The 15,000-nt window shown below is 47.9% G+C and overlaps 1 protein-coding gene across 4 annotated transcripts in view; it reads right to left on the bottom strand.

The window, feature by feature from the left end:
• LOC115113850 (slit homolog 1 protein-like) overlaps window positions 1-15,000 on the bottom strand; it is a 202,750-nt gene that overhangs the window by 56,086 nt on the left and 131,664 nt on the right. For all 4 annotated transcript variants that reach the window (XM_065012727.1, XM_065012729.1, XM_065012728.1 and 1 more), the window contains exon 10: window positions 6,774-6,845. In XM_065012727.1, the coding sequence (XP_064868799.1) occupies window positions 6,774-6,845 (72 nt within the window). The remainder of the gene's footprint in view (window positions 1-6,773; window positions 6,846-15,000) is intronic.

Below are 15,000 nucleotides of genomic sequence, written 5' to 3'. Positions count from 1 at the left end.
CTAATTGACAACCAAACAAACCAAAACAAAGGCAAAGTCTTCTCATGCTTTGTTGATTTCAAAAAAACCTTCGACTCAATCTGGCATGAGGGTCTGCTATACAAATTGATGGAAAGTGGTGTTGGGGGTAAAACATACGACATTATAAAATCCATGTACACAAACAACAAGTGTGCGGTTAAAATTGGCAAACATCTTCACACAGGGTCGTGGGGTTAGACAGGGATGCAGCTTAAGCCCCACCCTCTTCAACATATATATCAACAAATTGGCGCGGGCACTAGAAAAGTCTGCAGCACCCGGCCTCCCCCTGCTAGAATCCGAAGTCAAATGTCTGCTGTTTGCTGATGATCTGGTGCTTCTGTCACCAACCAAGGAGGGCCTACAGCAGCACCTAGATCTTATGCACAGATTCTGTCAGACCTGGGCCCTGACAGTAAATCTCAGTAAGACCAAAATAATGGTGTTCCAAAAAAGGTCCAGTCACCAGGACCACAAATACAAATTCCATCTAGACACTGTTGCCCTAGAGCACACAAAAAACTATACATACCTTGGCCTAAACATCAGCGCCACAGGTAACTTCCACAAAGCTGTGAACGATCTGAGAGACAAGGCAAGAAGGGCATTCTATGCCATCAAAAGAAACATAAATTTCAACATACCAATTAGGATTTGGCTAAAAATACTTGAATCAGTCATAGAGCCCATTGCCCTTTATGGTTGTGAGGTCTGGGGTCCGCTCACCAACCAAGACGTCACAAAATGGGACAAACACCAAATTGAGACTCTGCACGCAGAATTCTGCAAAAATATCCTCCGTTTACAACGTAAAACACCAAATAATGCATGCAGAGCAGAATTAGGCCGATACCCACTAATTATCAAAATCCAGAAAAGAGCCGTTAAATTCTACAACCACCTAAAAGGAAGCGATTCACAAACCTTCCATAACAAAGCCATCACCTACAGAGAGATGAACCTGGAGAAGAGTCCCCTAAGCAAGCTGGTCCTGGGGCTCTGTTCACAAACACAAACACACCCTACAGAGCCCCAGGACAACAGCACAATTAGACTCAACCAAATCATGAGAAAACAAAAAGATAATTACTTAACACATTGGAAAGAATTAACAAAAAAACAGAGCAAACTAGAATGCTATTTGGCCCTACACAGAGAGTACACAGCGGCAGAATACCTGACCACTGTGACTGACCCAAAATTAAGGAAAGCTTTGACTATGTACAGACTCAGTGAGCATAGCCTTGCTATTGAGAAAGGCCGCCGTAGGCAGACATGGCTCTCAAGAGAAGACAGGCTATGTGCTCACTGCCCACAAAATGAGGTGGAAACTGAGCTGCACTTCCTAACCTCCTGCCCAATGTATGACCATATTAGAGAGACATATTTCCCCCAGATTACACAGATCCACAAAGAATTCGAAAACAAATCCAATTTTGAAAAACTCCCATATCTTTTGGGTGAAATTCCACAGTGTACCATCACAGCAGCAAGATTTGTGACCTGTTGCCACGAGAAAAGGGCAACCAGTGAAGAACAAACACCATTGTAAATACAACCCATATTTATGCTTATTTATTTTATCTTGTGTCCTTTAACTATTTGTACATTGTATATATATATATATAATATGACATTTGTAATGTCTTTACTGTTTTGAAACTTCTGTATGTGTAATGTTTACTGTTCATTTATATTGTTTATTTCACTTTTGTATATTATCTACCTCACTTGCTTTGGCAATGTTAACACATGTTTCCCATGCCAATAAAGCCCTTGAATTGAATTGAATTGAGAGAGAGAGAGGTTTGTCTTTAGCCTTGCCCAACTGTCATACAGTAGTTCTAACCTCTGACCCCAAGGACTCAACCAAGTCCTTACTGTACCATAATGTATTATTGAAGTTTCCATTCAAGAACTTCCTAAAGCAGCCAATGATATTTGAGCAGAGGTATGTTGACGACACTGCCAACCAATGAAAATCCAGAACAGTGTGATGTGTGTGGTTTATTAATGGGATGCAGGGCTGGGGTCCATATGGAACAGGCTGTCTCTGTAAATGCCTGTTAACAGAATCCACAGACCACTGGCCACAAGCTAACCACTGAGTGTGTGTGTGTGTGTGTGTGTGTGTGTGTGTGTGTGTGTGTGTGTGTGTGTGTGTGTGTGTGTGTGTGTTAATGGAGTGCACAGTGAAAAAGGGAAATCTTTAAAGTGAAATCGTCATGTGGTCTTTAAGATGTGAAATTATCCCATTTGAGGCTAATGTTAAACTAAGTGTTAAATAAGTAGCTATTTGTCTTTTTGCAAAAGCCTGATGTTTCATGGAAAATAAAGGTTACAGCATCTGATCTCAGACACACTCCTGTCATGTGCCAGGGGAACAACACAGTTCATATATGGGGTCATACAAACAGGGCCACGGTGAGAGCGTGTCTGTTAGTGTGTTTACACAGTGGGTTGCCCTGTCACCTATTTTATATCTAAAGGGATCTTTTAAGGATCTGTAGGGATCTGTCTTATTAGAGTGTGTTATTATTATTATTGTTATTGTATTAGAGGCTACAGGCTTTATTCTAGATCCAGAGCGCTTCCTTTTAACATTGAGACAACATACTTGTATTGTCAAAACAAACACTACAATGCAGAAGTAGGAGAAAAACTATTAACTCACTCTCCTATCATATCTGAGAGTATGATCGATTGAATTGGGGGGTAGGAAGTCTAGGGGAGAAGGAAGCTGACTAGTGGTGGCTATTCAGCAGCCTGATGGTCTAGGGGTAGCAGCTATTGGCCAGTATAACAGTTTTTGCTCCTCTACTGCCCGCATCTGAGTGATGGAAGCAGGTAGAACAGGCCGTGGTTCCAGTGGCTGAGGTCCTTGTTGATCCTCTTGGCCTTCCTGAGACACCTGGTGGAGGACAGGCAGTGTGCACCCAATGGTGTGTTCGGGCTGAGCGTACCACCCTCTGCAGAGCCTTGCAGTCTGTGGCGGGGGAGTTGCAGTATCAGGCGGTGATGCAGCCCGACCGTATGGTAGGGCGGCGATGGTGCTCATGTAGAACACTGTGAGGGCTCTCGGGAACAAGCACGACAGTCGCTGAAGTCCACAATCAGCTCCTTTGTTTTGCTGACATTGAGGGAGAGGTTGTTTACCTGGCACCACACTGTCAGAGTGCCTACCTCCTCTGCGAACTTGATGATGGAGTTGAAACTATATGAGGCGACGCAGTCGAGGGTATACAGGGAGTACAGAAGGGGACTAAGGACACACCCTTATGGGGTCCCCGTGTTGAAGATCAGTGTGGAGGAGATCATTTTGCCTACCATCACCACCTGGGGACTGCCTGTCAGGAAGTTCAGGAGTTCAGTCCCAGGGCCAGAGCTTTGTGGTGAGCTTAGAGGGCACTACGGTATTGAAGGCCGAGCTGTAGATCATGAACATTCCATTTGTCCAGGTGAGTGAGGGCAGTGTGCAGTGTAATGGCGATTGCAATGGGCGGTAGTTCAATTGGGGAGGGTCGAGTGTGTTGGCTTAGGAGGTGATGTAGTCTTTGACTAGCCTCTCGAGGCACTTCATGATGACGGAAGTGACAGAAGTGAGTACTACGGTTGGTAATCATTCAGTTCAATTACTTTCCCTTTCTTGGGCACAGGGATGATAGTGGACACCTTGAAGCTGGTGGGGATAACACCCTGAGCTAAAGAGAAAATGTCAGAAAACACAACAGCTTACTGGTCTGCACATGCTCTGAGGGTGCGGCTAGGGATGCCGTCTGGGCCAGCAGCCTAGCGAGGGTTAACACGCTTGAATGACTTACATGCGTCCTCCGTGGAGACCGTAGGCATGTATCCCTCGTTGTCCTCAGGGGCTCTCCTCGGCAGCTCAGAGTTGTTATGCTCGAAACGTGAGAAAAAGGTGTTTAGCTCATCTGGTAGGGCGGCGTTGGTGTCTGCGACGTGACTGGCTTTCTTTTGGTCATCCGTGATGAGTAGAAGCCCCTGCCACATACAACTCGTGTCTGACCCAATGGCTAGCAGGCATAAGTAGGGCAGAGAGGAGAGGATCAAACCTCAGTCTTCATTCCAGCACTCGCTAGTTGTGACCAGTAGCCCATGTATTTTAAGGGTAGGCTGGTTAGCGGGTAGTTTGTGAGGCTGAAATACTACTGGACCACCCCCGTAAGTAGGGCAGAGAGGGGGAGAGAAACAGAAGAGGAGAGGAGGAACAAACCCTCAGTCTTCATTCCAGCACTCTTTCATTTCCCCCATATCATATAATATAATCATCATATCCATAATCATCTCTGCCACAGTTTACATTCAGACAGACACTCTAACCAGGCTGAGAATACCAGCGGGCAGCACTGAAACATGAGAGGTGTTATTACTGTGGAGAGGTTTCAGCTTGTAGCTTTCTGTAGCCTTCTGCAGCCATCACCCCTGTACCTCTTCCTGCTCTTAGTCTGGACATGGTAGTTTGGGGTTGTGACATGAAACTGAGAAGTGTACTTAGTGTACTTCAGCCCTAGAGGAAGTGTACTTAGTGTACTTCAGCCCTAGAGGAAGTGTGCTTAGTATACTTCAGCCCTAGAGGAAGTGTACTTAGTGTACTTCAGCCCTAGAGGAAGTGTAGTTAGTGTACTTCAGCCCTAGAGGAAGTGTACTTCGCGTACTTTAGCCCTAGAGGAAGTGTGCTTAGTGTACTTCAGCCCTAGAGGAAGTGTAGTTAGTGTACTTCAGCCCTAGAGGGAGTGTACTTAGTGTACTTCAGCCCTAGAGGAAGTGTAGTTAGTGTACTTCAGCCCTAGAGGGAGTGTACTTAGTGTACTTCAGCCCTAGAGGAAGTGTAGTTAGTGTACTTCAGCCCTAGAGGGAGTGTACTTAGTGTACTTCAGCCCTAGAGGAAGTGTAGTTAGTCTACTTCAGCCCTAGAGGATGTGTACTTAGTGTACTTCAGCCCTAGAGGAAGTGTAGTTAGAGTACTTCAGCCCTAGAGGGAGTGTACTTTGTGTACTTCAGCCCTAGAGGGAGTGTACTTAGTGTACTTCCGCCCTAGAGGAAGTGTGCTTAGTGTACTTCAGCCCTAGAGGGAGTGTACTTAGTGTACTTCAGCCCCAGAGGAAGTGTGCTTAGTGTACTTCAGCCCTAGAGGAAGTGTGCTTAGTGTACTTCAGCCCTAGAGTAAGTGTACTTAGTGTACTTCAGCCCTAGAGGAAGTGTATTTAGTGTACTTCAACCCTAGAGGACGTGTACTTAGTGTACTTCAGCCCTAGAGGAAGTGTACTTAGTGTACTTCAGCCCTAGGGTAAGTGTACTTAGTGTACTTCAGCCCTAGAGGAAGTGTAGTTAGTGTACTTCAGCCCTAGAGGAAGTGTACTTAGTGTACTTCAGCCCTAGAGGAAGTGTACTTAGTGTACTTCAGCCCTAGAGGAAGTGTACCTAGTGTACTTCAGCCCTAGAGGAAGTGTACTTAGTGTACTTCAGCCCTAGAGGAAGTGTGCTTAGTGTACTTCAGCCCTAGAGGAAGTGTAGTTAGTGTACTTCAGCCCTAGAGGAAGTGTACTTAGTGTACTTCAGCCCTAGAGGAAGTGTACTTAGTGTACTTCAGCCCTAGAGGAAGTGTACCTAGTGTACTTCAGCCCTAGAGGAAGTGTACTTAGTGTACTTCAGCCCTAGAGGAAGTGTGCTTAGTGTACTTCAGCCCTAGAGGAAGTGTACTTAGTGTACTTCAGGTCTAGAGGAAGTGTGCTTAGTGTACTTCAGCCCTAGAGGAAGTGTACTTAGTGTACTTCAGCCCTAGAGGAAGTGTACGTATTGTACTTCAGCCCTAGAGGAAGTGTACTTAGTGTACTTCAGCCCTAGAAGAAGTGTACTTATTGTACTTCAGCCCTAGAGGAAGTGTACTTAGTGTACTTCACCCTAGAGGAAGTGTAGTTAGTGTACTTCAGGCCTAGAGGGAGTGTACTTAGTGTACTTCAGCCCTAGAGGAAGTGTAGTTAGTGTACTTCAGCCCTAGAGGGAGTGTACTTTGTGTACTTCAGCCCTAGAGGAAGTGTAGTTAGTGTACTTCAGCCCTAGAGGGAGTGTACTTAGTGTACTTCCGCCCTAGAGTAAGTGTGCTTAGTGTACTTCAGCCCTAGAGGGAGTGTACTTAGTGTACTTCAGCCCCAGAGGAAGTGTGCTCAGTGTACTTCAGCCCTAGCGGAAGTGTGCTTAGTGTACTTCAGCCCTAGAGTAAGTGTACTTAGTGTACTTCAGCCCAAGAGGAAGTGTATTTAGTGTACTTCAACCCTAGAGGAAGTGTACTTAGTGTATTTCAGCCCTAGAGGAAGTGTACTTAGTGTACTTCAGCCCTAGAGGAAGTGTACTTAGTGTACTTCAGCCCTAGGGTAAGTGTACTTAGTGTACTTCAGCCCTAGAGGAAGTGTAGTTAGTGTACTTCAGCCCTAGAGGAAGTGTACTTAGTGTACTTCAGCCCTAGAGGAAGTGTACGTAGTGTACTTCAGGTCTAGAGGAAGTGTACTTTGTGTACTTCAACCCTAGAGGAAGTGTACTTAGTGTACTTCAGCTCTAGAGGAAGTGTACTTTGTGTACTTCAACCCTAGAGGAAGTGTACTTAGTGTACTTCAGCTCTAGAGGAAGTGTACTTAGTGTACTTCAGCCCTAGAGGAAGTGTACTTAGTGTACTTCAGCCCTAGAGGAAGTGTAGTTAGTGTACTTCAGCCCTAAAGAGCAGCGTATATACTTACATCCTGCGCAGCTTCTTGTAGGGAGAGAAGGTTCCAGGAGGAACTGACTTGATCCCATTCTGCTCCAGACGACTAGAGAGGAAAGGGGGAAAGATGGGGAAAAGAAAAGTATCGATACCATCAGGTCATAAACCAACAACAGAGTCCACTATAGAAACAAAGCAGAGTAGTCATACATCACTGCCGACACATGGTAATTGGTCAGCTGTTGCCAACTATCTTAATCCCTGCTGTGTGTATGTGTGTGTGTGTCTGTGTGCGTGCACGTGCATCTGCGTGTGTCTTTCCCCTCCGCTGGTTCATTAATAAAGATCTCTTCCTGTCCTGTGTGTGAGTCATAACATCTCCTCTGGAAAAATAAACAGGTCTGGAAAAGAGAGGACCAGGGAGAGACATGGAGGAGAGAGGACCAGGGAGAGACATGGAGGAGAGAGGAACAAGGAGAGACATGGAGGAGAGAGGAACAGGGAGAGACATGGAGAAGAGAGGACCAGGGAGAGACATAGAGGAGAGAGGAACAGGGAGAGACATGGAGGAGAGAGGACCAGGGAGAGACATGGAGGAGAGAGGAACAAGGAGAGACATGGAGGAGAGAGGAACAAGGAGAGACATGGAGGAGAGTGGAACAGGGAGAGACATGGAGGAGAGAGGAACAGGGAGAGACATAGAGGAGAGAGGAACAGGGAGACAGGGAGAGACATGGAGGAGAGAGGACCAGGGAGAGACATGGAGGAGAGAGGAACAGGGAGAGAAATGGAGGAGAGAGGAACAGTGAGAGACATGGAGGAGAGAGGAACAGGGAGACAGGGAGAGACATGGAGGAGAGAGGAACAGGGAGACACATGGAGGAGAGAGGACCAGGGAGAGACATGGAGGAGAGAGGAACAGGGAGAGACATGGAGGAGAGAGGAACAAGGAGAGACATGGAGGAGAGTGGAACAGGGAGAGACATGGAGGAGAGAGGAACAGGGAGAGACATAGAGGAGAGAGGAACAGGGAGACAGGGAGAGACATGGAGGAGAGAGGACCAGGGAGAGACATGGAGGAGAGAGGAACAGGGAGAGAAATGGAGGAGAGAGGAACAGTGAGAGACATGGAGGAGAGAGGAACAGGGAGACAGGGAGAGACATGGAGGAGAGAGGAACAGGGAGACACATGGAGGAGAGAGGACCAGGGAGAGACATGGAGGAGAGAGGAACAGGGAGAGACATGGAGGAGAGAGGAACAGGGAGAGACATGGAGGAGAGAGGAACAGGGAGACAGGGAGAGACATGGAGGAGAGAGGACCAGGGAGAGACATGGAGGAGAGAGGAACAGGGAGAGACATGGAGGAGAGAGGACCGGGGAGAGAGATGGAGGAGAGAGGAACAGGGAGACAGGGAGAGACATGGAGGAGATAGGAACAGGGAGAGACATGGAGGAGAGAGAAACAGGGAGAGACATGGAGGAGAGAGGACCAGGGAGAGACATGGAGGAGAGAGGAACAGGGAGACAGGGAGAGACATGGAGGAGAGAGGACCAGGGAGAGACATGGAGGAGAGAGGACCAGGGAGAGACATGGAGGAGAGAGGACCATGGAGAGACATGGAGGAGAGAGGACCAGGGAGAGACATGGAGGAGAGAGGACCAGGGAGAGACATGGAGGAGAGAGGACCAGGGAGAGACATGGAGGAGAGAGGAACAGGGAGAGACATGGAGGAGAGAGGAACAGGGAGAGACATAGAGGAGAGAGGACCAGGGAGAGACATGGAGGAGAGAGGAACAGGGAGAGACATGGAGGAGAGAGGAACAGGGAGAGACACGGAGGAGAGAGGAACAGGGAGACAGGGAGAGACATGGACGAGAGAGGACCAGGGAGAGACATGGAGGAGAGAGGACCAGGGAGAGACATGGAGGAGAGAGGAACAGGGAGACAGGGAGACACATGGAGGAGAGAGGAACAGGGAGAGACATGGAGGAGAGAGGACCATGGAGAGACATGGAGGAGAGAGGACCAGGGAGAGACATGGAGGAGAGAGGACCAGGGAGAGACATGGAGGAGAGAGGAACAGGGAGACAGGGAGACACATGGAGGAGAGAGGAACAGGGAGAGACATGGAGGAGAGAGGACCATGGAGAGACATGGAGGAGAGAGGAACAGGGAGAGACATGGAGAGAGGACCAGGGAGAGACATGGAGGACAGAGGACCATGCTGGAGACTCCAGACATCACAGATCACAAAAGTGTGTGTGGCACTGCTCTCTGTCTCTAACTCTCTCACTCACTCACACACTCCCTAACGGTGGAAACCGAGAGTGACAGATGTACTGTAATCAGTCTCAGATGTTAAGGAGATACAGGCCTTGAAGCCAGTAAGGACTGGGCTCCGAACCCTGTTGTGTGTGTGTGTGTGTGTGTGTGTGTGTGTGTGTGTGTGTGTGTGTGTGTGTGTGTGTGTGTGTGTGTGTGTGTGTGTGTGTGTGTGTGTGTGGTGGTGGTGGTGTGGCAGGGCATGCAGACAGCTGTCTCTCTCCTGCTCTGTTTTTATTTTTTATTTTTTTATTTCACCTTTATTTAACCAGGTAGGCTAGTTGAGAACAAGTTCTCATTTGCAACTGCGACCTGGCCAAGATAAAGCATAGCAGTGTGAACAGACAACACAGAGTTACACATGGAGTAAACAATTAACAAGTCAATAACACAGTAGAAAAAAAATGGGCAGTCTATATACAATGTGTGCAAAAGGCATGAGGTAGGCAAATAATACAATTTTGCAGATTAACACTGGAGTGATAAATGATCAGATGGTCATGTACAGGTAGAGATATTGGTGTGCAAAAGAGCAGAAAAGTAAAAAAAAATATAAAAAAAATAAAAAAAACAGTATAAAAACAGTATGGGAATGAGGTAGGTGAAAATGGGTGGGCTATTTACCAATAGACTATGTACAGCTGCAGCGATCGGTTAGCTGCTCGGATAGCTGATGTTTGAAGTTGGTGAGGGAGATAAAAGTCTCCAACTTCAGCGATTTTTGCAGTTCGTTCCAGTCACAGGCAGCAGAGTACTGGAACGAAAGGCGGCCAAATGAGGTGTTGGCTTTAGGGATGATCAGTGAGATACACCTGCTGGAGCGCGTGCTACGGATGGGTGTTGCCATCGTGACCAGTGAACTGAGATAAGGCGGAGCTTTACCTAGCATGGACTTGTAGATGACCTGGAGCCAGTGGGTCTGGCGACGAATATGTAGCGAGGGCCAGCCGACTAGAGCATACAAGTCGCAGTGGTGGGTGGTATAAGGTGCTTTGGTGACAAAACGGATGGCACTGTGATAGACTGCATCCAGTTTGCTGAGTAGAGTGTTGGAAGCCATTTTGTAGATGACATCGCCGAAGTCGAGGATCGGTAGGATAGTCAGTTTTACTAGGGTAAGCTTGGCGGCGTGGGTGAAGGAGGCTTTGTTGCGGAATAGAAAGCCGACTCTTGATTTGATTTTCGATTGGAGATGTTTGATGTGAGTCTGGAAGGAGAGTTTGCAGTCTAGCCAGACACCTAGGTACTTATAGATGTCCACATATTCAAGGTCGGAACCATCCAGGGTGGTGATGCTAGTCGGGCATGCGGGTGCAGGCAGCGATCGGTTGAAAAGCATGCATTTGGTTTTACTCGCGTTTAAGAGCAGTTGGAGGCCACGGAAGGAGTGCTGTATGGCATTGAAGCTCGTTTGGAGGTTAGATAGCACAGTGTCCAATGACGGGCCGAAAGTATATAGAATGGTGTCGTCTGCGTAGAGGTGGATCAGGGAATCGCCCGCAGCAAGAGCAACATCATTGATATATACAGAGAAAAGAGTCGGCCCGAGAATTGAACCCTGTGGCACCCCCATAGAGACTGCCAGAGGACCGGACAGCATGCCCTCCGATTTGACACACTGAACTCTGTCTGCAAAGTAATTGGTGAACCAGGCAAGGCAGTCATCCGAGAAACCGAGGCTATTGAGTCTGCCGATAAGAATATGGTGATTGACAGAGTCGAAAGCCTTGGCGAGGTCGATGAAGACGGCTGCACAGTACTGTCTTTTATCGATGGCGGTTATGATATCGTTTAGTACCTTGAGCGTGGCTGAGGTGCACCCGTGACCGGCTCGAAACCAGATTGCACAGCGGAGAAGGTACGGTGGGATTCGAGATGGTCAGTGACCTGTTTGTTGACTTGGCTTTCGAAAACCTTAGATAGGCAGGGCAGGATGGATATAGGTCTATAGCAGTTTGGGTCCAGGGTGTCTCCCCTTTGAAGAGGGGGATGACTGCGGCAGCTTTCAATCCTTGGGGATCTCAGACGATATGAAAGAGAGGTTGAACAGGCTGGTAATAGGGGTTGCGACAATGGCGGCAGATAGTTTCAGAAATAGAGGGTCCAGATTGTCAAGCCCAGCTGATTTGTACGGGTCTAGGTTTTGCAGCTCTTTCAGAACATCTGCTATCTGGATTTGGGTAAAGGAGAACCTGGAGAGGCTTGGGCGAGGAGCTGCGGGGGGGGGCGGAGCTGTTGGCCGAGGTTGGAGTAGCCAGGCGGAAGGCATGGCCAGCCGTTGAGAAGTGCTTATTGAAGATTTCGATAATCGTGGATTTATCGGTGGAGACGGTGTTACCTAGCCTCAGTGCAGTGGGCAGCTGGGAGGAGGTGCTCTTGTTCTCCATGGACTTCACAGTGTCCCAGAACTTTTTGGAGTTGGAGCTACAGGATGCAAACTTCTGCCTGAAGAAGCTGGCCTTAGCTTTCCTGACTGACTGCGTGTTCCAGTCCTCTAACCCATCTAAGTCTCATTAAGCCCAGTTTTAAAAGCTGTCAACTGACCTACAGATAAACAGCCTAGGCTGGGGCAGCATGGACCTGGAGCTGTGGCTTTGCCGAGGTATGGGGCTCTGGTTGTGGCCAGTGCAGGGGCTGTGGGATTGGACTGGGATAGGGCTAGAGCTGGTAAATATGAATGGGTCTAGAGAGAAGGCTGGGAAAGTTGGGGTTTGGGTTTTGGGACCAAATGGGTGGAGTGATAGGAATGAGGCCCACCAGTAAATCAAATCAAATCAAAATGTATTGGTCACGTACACATATTTTGTAGATGTTATCGCAGGTGTAGTGAAATGTTTATGTTCCTAAATACAAAAAATGTCATTAAGAAATTAGGAAATGTAGAAATATTAGAACGAGCAATGTCCTTGTGGAATGTAAATATATATGTATATGATGGACATTATGGACAGTATATGAATATAAAAGGTGTACAGCAGTAGTTACATAGGATGAGCCTTGACAAGAATACAGTATATACATGTGAAGTGGGTAAAACTGTATGTAAACATGATTAAAGTGACCAGTGTTCAATGACTATGTACATAGGGAAGCCGGCTAGTAACATTGATTAAAGTTCAGGGCAGGGTATAAAGCGGTGGCCGGCTAGTAACAGTGATTAAAGTTCAGGGAAGGGTATAAAGCGGTGGCCGGCTAGTAACAGTGATTAAAGTTCAGGGCAGGGTATAAAGCGGTGGCCGGCTAGTAACAGTGATTAAAGTTCAGGGCAGGGTATAAAGCGGTGGCCGGCTAGTAACATTGATTAAAGTTCAGGGCAGGGTATGAAGCGGTGGCCGGCTAGTAACAGTGATTAAAGTTCAGGGCAGGGTATAAAGCGGTGGCCGGCTAGTAACAGTGATTAAAGTTCAGGGCAGGGTATAAAGCGGTGGCCGGCTAGTAACAGTGATTAAAGTTCAGGGCAGGGTATAAAGCGGTGGCCGGCTAGTAACATTGATTAAAGTTCAGGGCAGGGTATGAAGCGGTGGCCGGCTAGTAACATTGATTAAAGTTCAGGGCAGGGTATGAAGCGGTGGCCGGCTAGTAACAGTGATTAAAGTTCAGGGCAGGGTATAAAGCGGTGGCCGGCTAGTAACAGTGATTAAAGTTCAGGGCAGGGTATAAAGCGGTGGCCGGCTAGTAACAGTGATTAAAGTTCAGGGCAGGGTATAAAGCGGTGGCCGGCTAGTAACAGTGATTAAAGTTCAGGGCAGGGTATAAAGCGGTGGCCGGCTAGTAACATTGATTAAAGTTCAGGGCAGGGTATAAAGCGGTGGCCGGCTAGTAACATTGATTAAAGTTCAGGGCAGGGTATAAAGCGGTGGCCGGCTAGTAACATTGATTAAAGTTCAGGGCAGGGTATAAAGCGGTGGCCGGCTAGTAACAGTGATTAAAGTTCAGGGCAGGGTATGAAGCGGTGGCCGGCTAGTAACATTGATTAAAGTTCAGGGCAGGGTATGAAGCGTTGGCCGGCTAGTAACATTGATTAAAGTTCAGGGCAGGGTATGAAGCGGTGGCCGGCTAGTAACAGTGATTAAAGTTCAGGGCAGGGTATAAAGCGGTGGCCGGCTAGTAACAGTGATTAAAGTTCAGGGCAGGGTATAAAGCGGTGGCCGGCTAGTAACATTGATTAAAGTTCAGGGCAGGGTATAAAGCGGTGGCCGGCTAGTAACAGTGATTAAAGTTCAGGGCAGGGTATAAAGCGGTGGCCGGCTAGTAACAGTGATTAAAGTTCAGGGCAGGGTATAAAGCGGTGGCCGGCTAGTAACATTGATTCAAGTTCAGGGCAGGGTATAAAGCGGCGGCCGGCTAGTAACATTGATTAAAGTTCAGGGCAGGGTATAAAGCGGTGGCCGGCTAGTAACAGTGATTAAAGTTCAGGGCAGGGTATAATGCGCTGGCCGGCTAGTAACATTGATTAAAGTTCAGGGCAGGGTATAAAGCGGTGGCCGGCTAGTAACATTGATTAAAGTTCAGGGCAGGGTATGAAGCGGTGGCCGGCTAGTAACATTGATTAAAGTTCAGGGCAGGGTATGAAGCGGTGGCCGGCTAGTAACAGTGATTAAAGTTCAGGGCAGGGTATAAAGCGGTGGCCGGCTAGTAACAGTGATTAAAGTTCAGGGCAGGGTATGAAGCGGTGGCCGGCTAGTAACAGTGATTAAAGTTCAGGGCAGGGTATAAAGCGGTGGCCGGCTAGTAACAGTGATTAAAGTTCAGGGCAGGGTATAAAGCGGTGGCCGGCTAGTAACAGTGATTAAAGTTCAGGGCAGGGTATAAAGCGGTGGCCGGCTAGTAACAGTGATTCAAGTTCAGGGCAGGGTATAAAGCGGTGGCCGGCTAGTAACAGTGATTAAAGTTCAGGGCAGGGTATAAAGCGGTGGCCGGCTAGTAACAGTGATTAAAGTTCAGGGCAGGGTATAAAGCGGTGGCCGGCTAGTAACAGTGATTAAAGTTCAGGGCAGGGTATAAAGCGCTGGCCGGCTAGTAACATTGATTAAAGTTCAGGGCAGGGTATAAAGCGGTGGCCGGCTAGTAACATTGATTAAAGTTCAGGGCAGGGTATAAAGCGGTGGCCGGCTAGTAACATTGATTAAAGTTCAGGGCAGGGTATAAAGCGGTGGCCGGCTAGTAACATTGATTAAAGTTCAGGGCAGGGTATAAAGCGGTGGCCGGCTAGTAACAGTGATTAAAGTTCAGGACAGGGTATAAAGCGGTGGCCGGCTAGTAACATTGATTAAAGTTCAGGGCAGGGTATAAAGCGGTGGCCGGCTAGTAACAGTGATTAAAGTTCAGGGCAGGGTATAAAGCGGTGGCCGGCTAGTAACAGTGATTAAAGTTCAGGGCAGGGTATAAAGCGGTGGCCGGCTAGTAACATTGATTAAAGTTCAGGGCAGGGTATAAAGCGGTGGCCAGCTAGTAACAGTGATTAAAGTTCAGGGCAGGGTATAAAGCGGTGGCCGGCTAGTAACAGTGATTAAAGTTCAGGGAAGGGTATAAAGCGGTGGCCGGCTAGTAACATTGATTAAAGTTCAGGGCAGGGTATAAAGCGGTGGCCGGCTAGTAACAGTGATTAAAGTTCAGGGCAGGGTATAAAGCGGTGGCCGGCTAGTAACAGTGATTAAAGTTCAGGGCAGGGTATAAAGCGGTGGCCGGCTAGTAACAGTGATTAAAGTTCAGGGTATAAAGCGGTGGCCGGCTAGTGGTGACTATTTAACAGTTTGATTGACTGAAGATAGAAAACATTTTTCAGTCTCTCGGTCCAAGTTTTGAGGCACTCTGCCTTCTAGATGGTAGCGGGGTGAACAGGCCGTAGCTCGGGTGGCTGAGGTCCTTGATGATCTTCTTGGCCTTCCTGTGACACCAGGTGATGTAGATGACCTGGAGGACAGGCAGTGTGCCCCT

The sequence above is a fragment of the Oncorhynchus nerka genome, linkage group LG28 (assembly GCF_034236695.1).
Source record: "Oncorhynchus nerka isolate Pitt River linkage group LG28, Oner_Uvic_2.0, whole genome shotgun sequence".
In the NCBI taxonomy this organism is placed as follows: domain Eukaryota; kingdom Metazoa; phylum Chordata; class Actinopteri; order Salmoniformes; family Salmonidae; genus Oncorhynchus; species Oncorhynchus nerka.
This window is presented reverse-complemented; position numbering and strand designations above follow the sequence as displayed.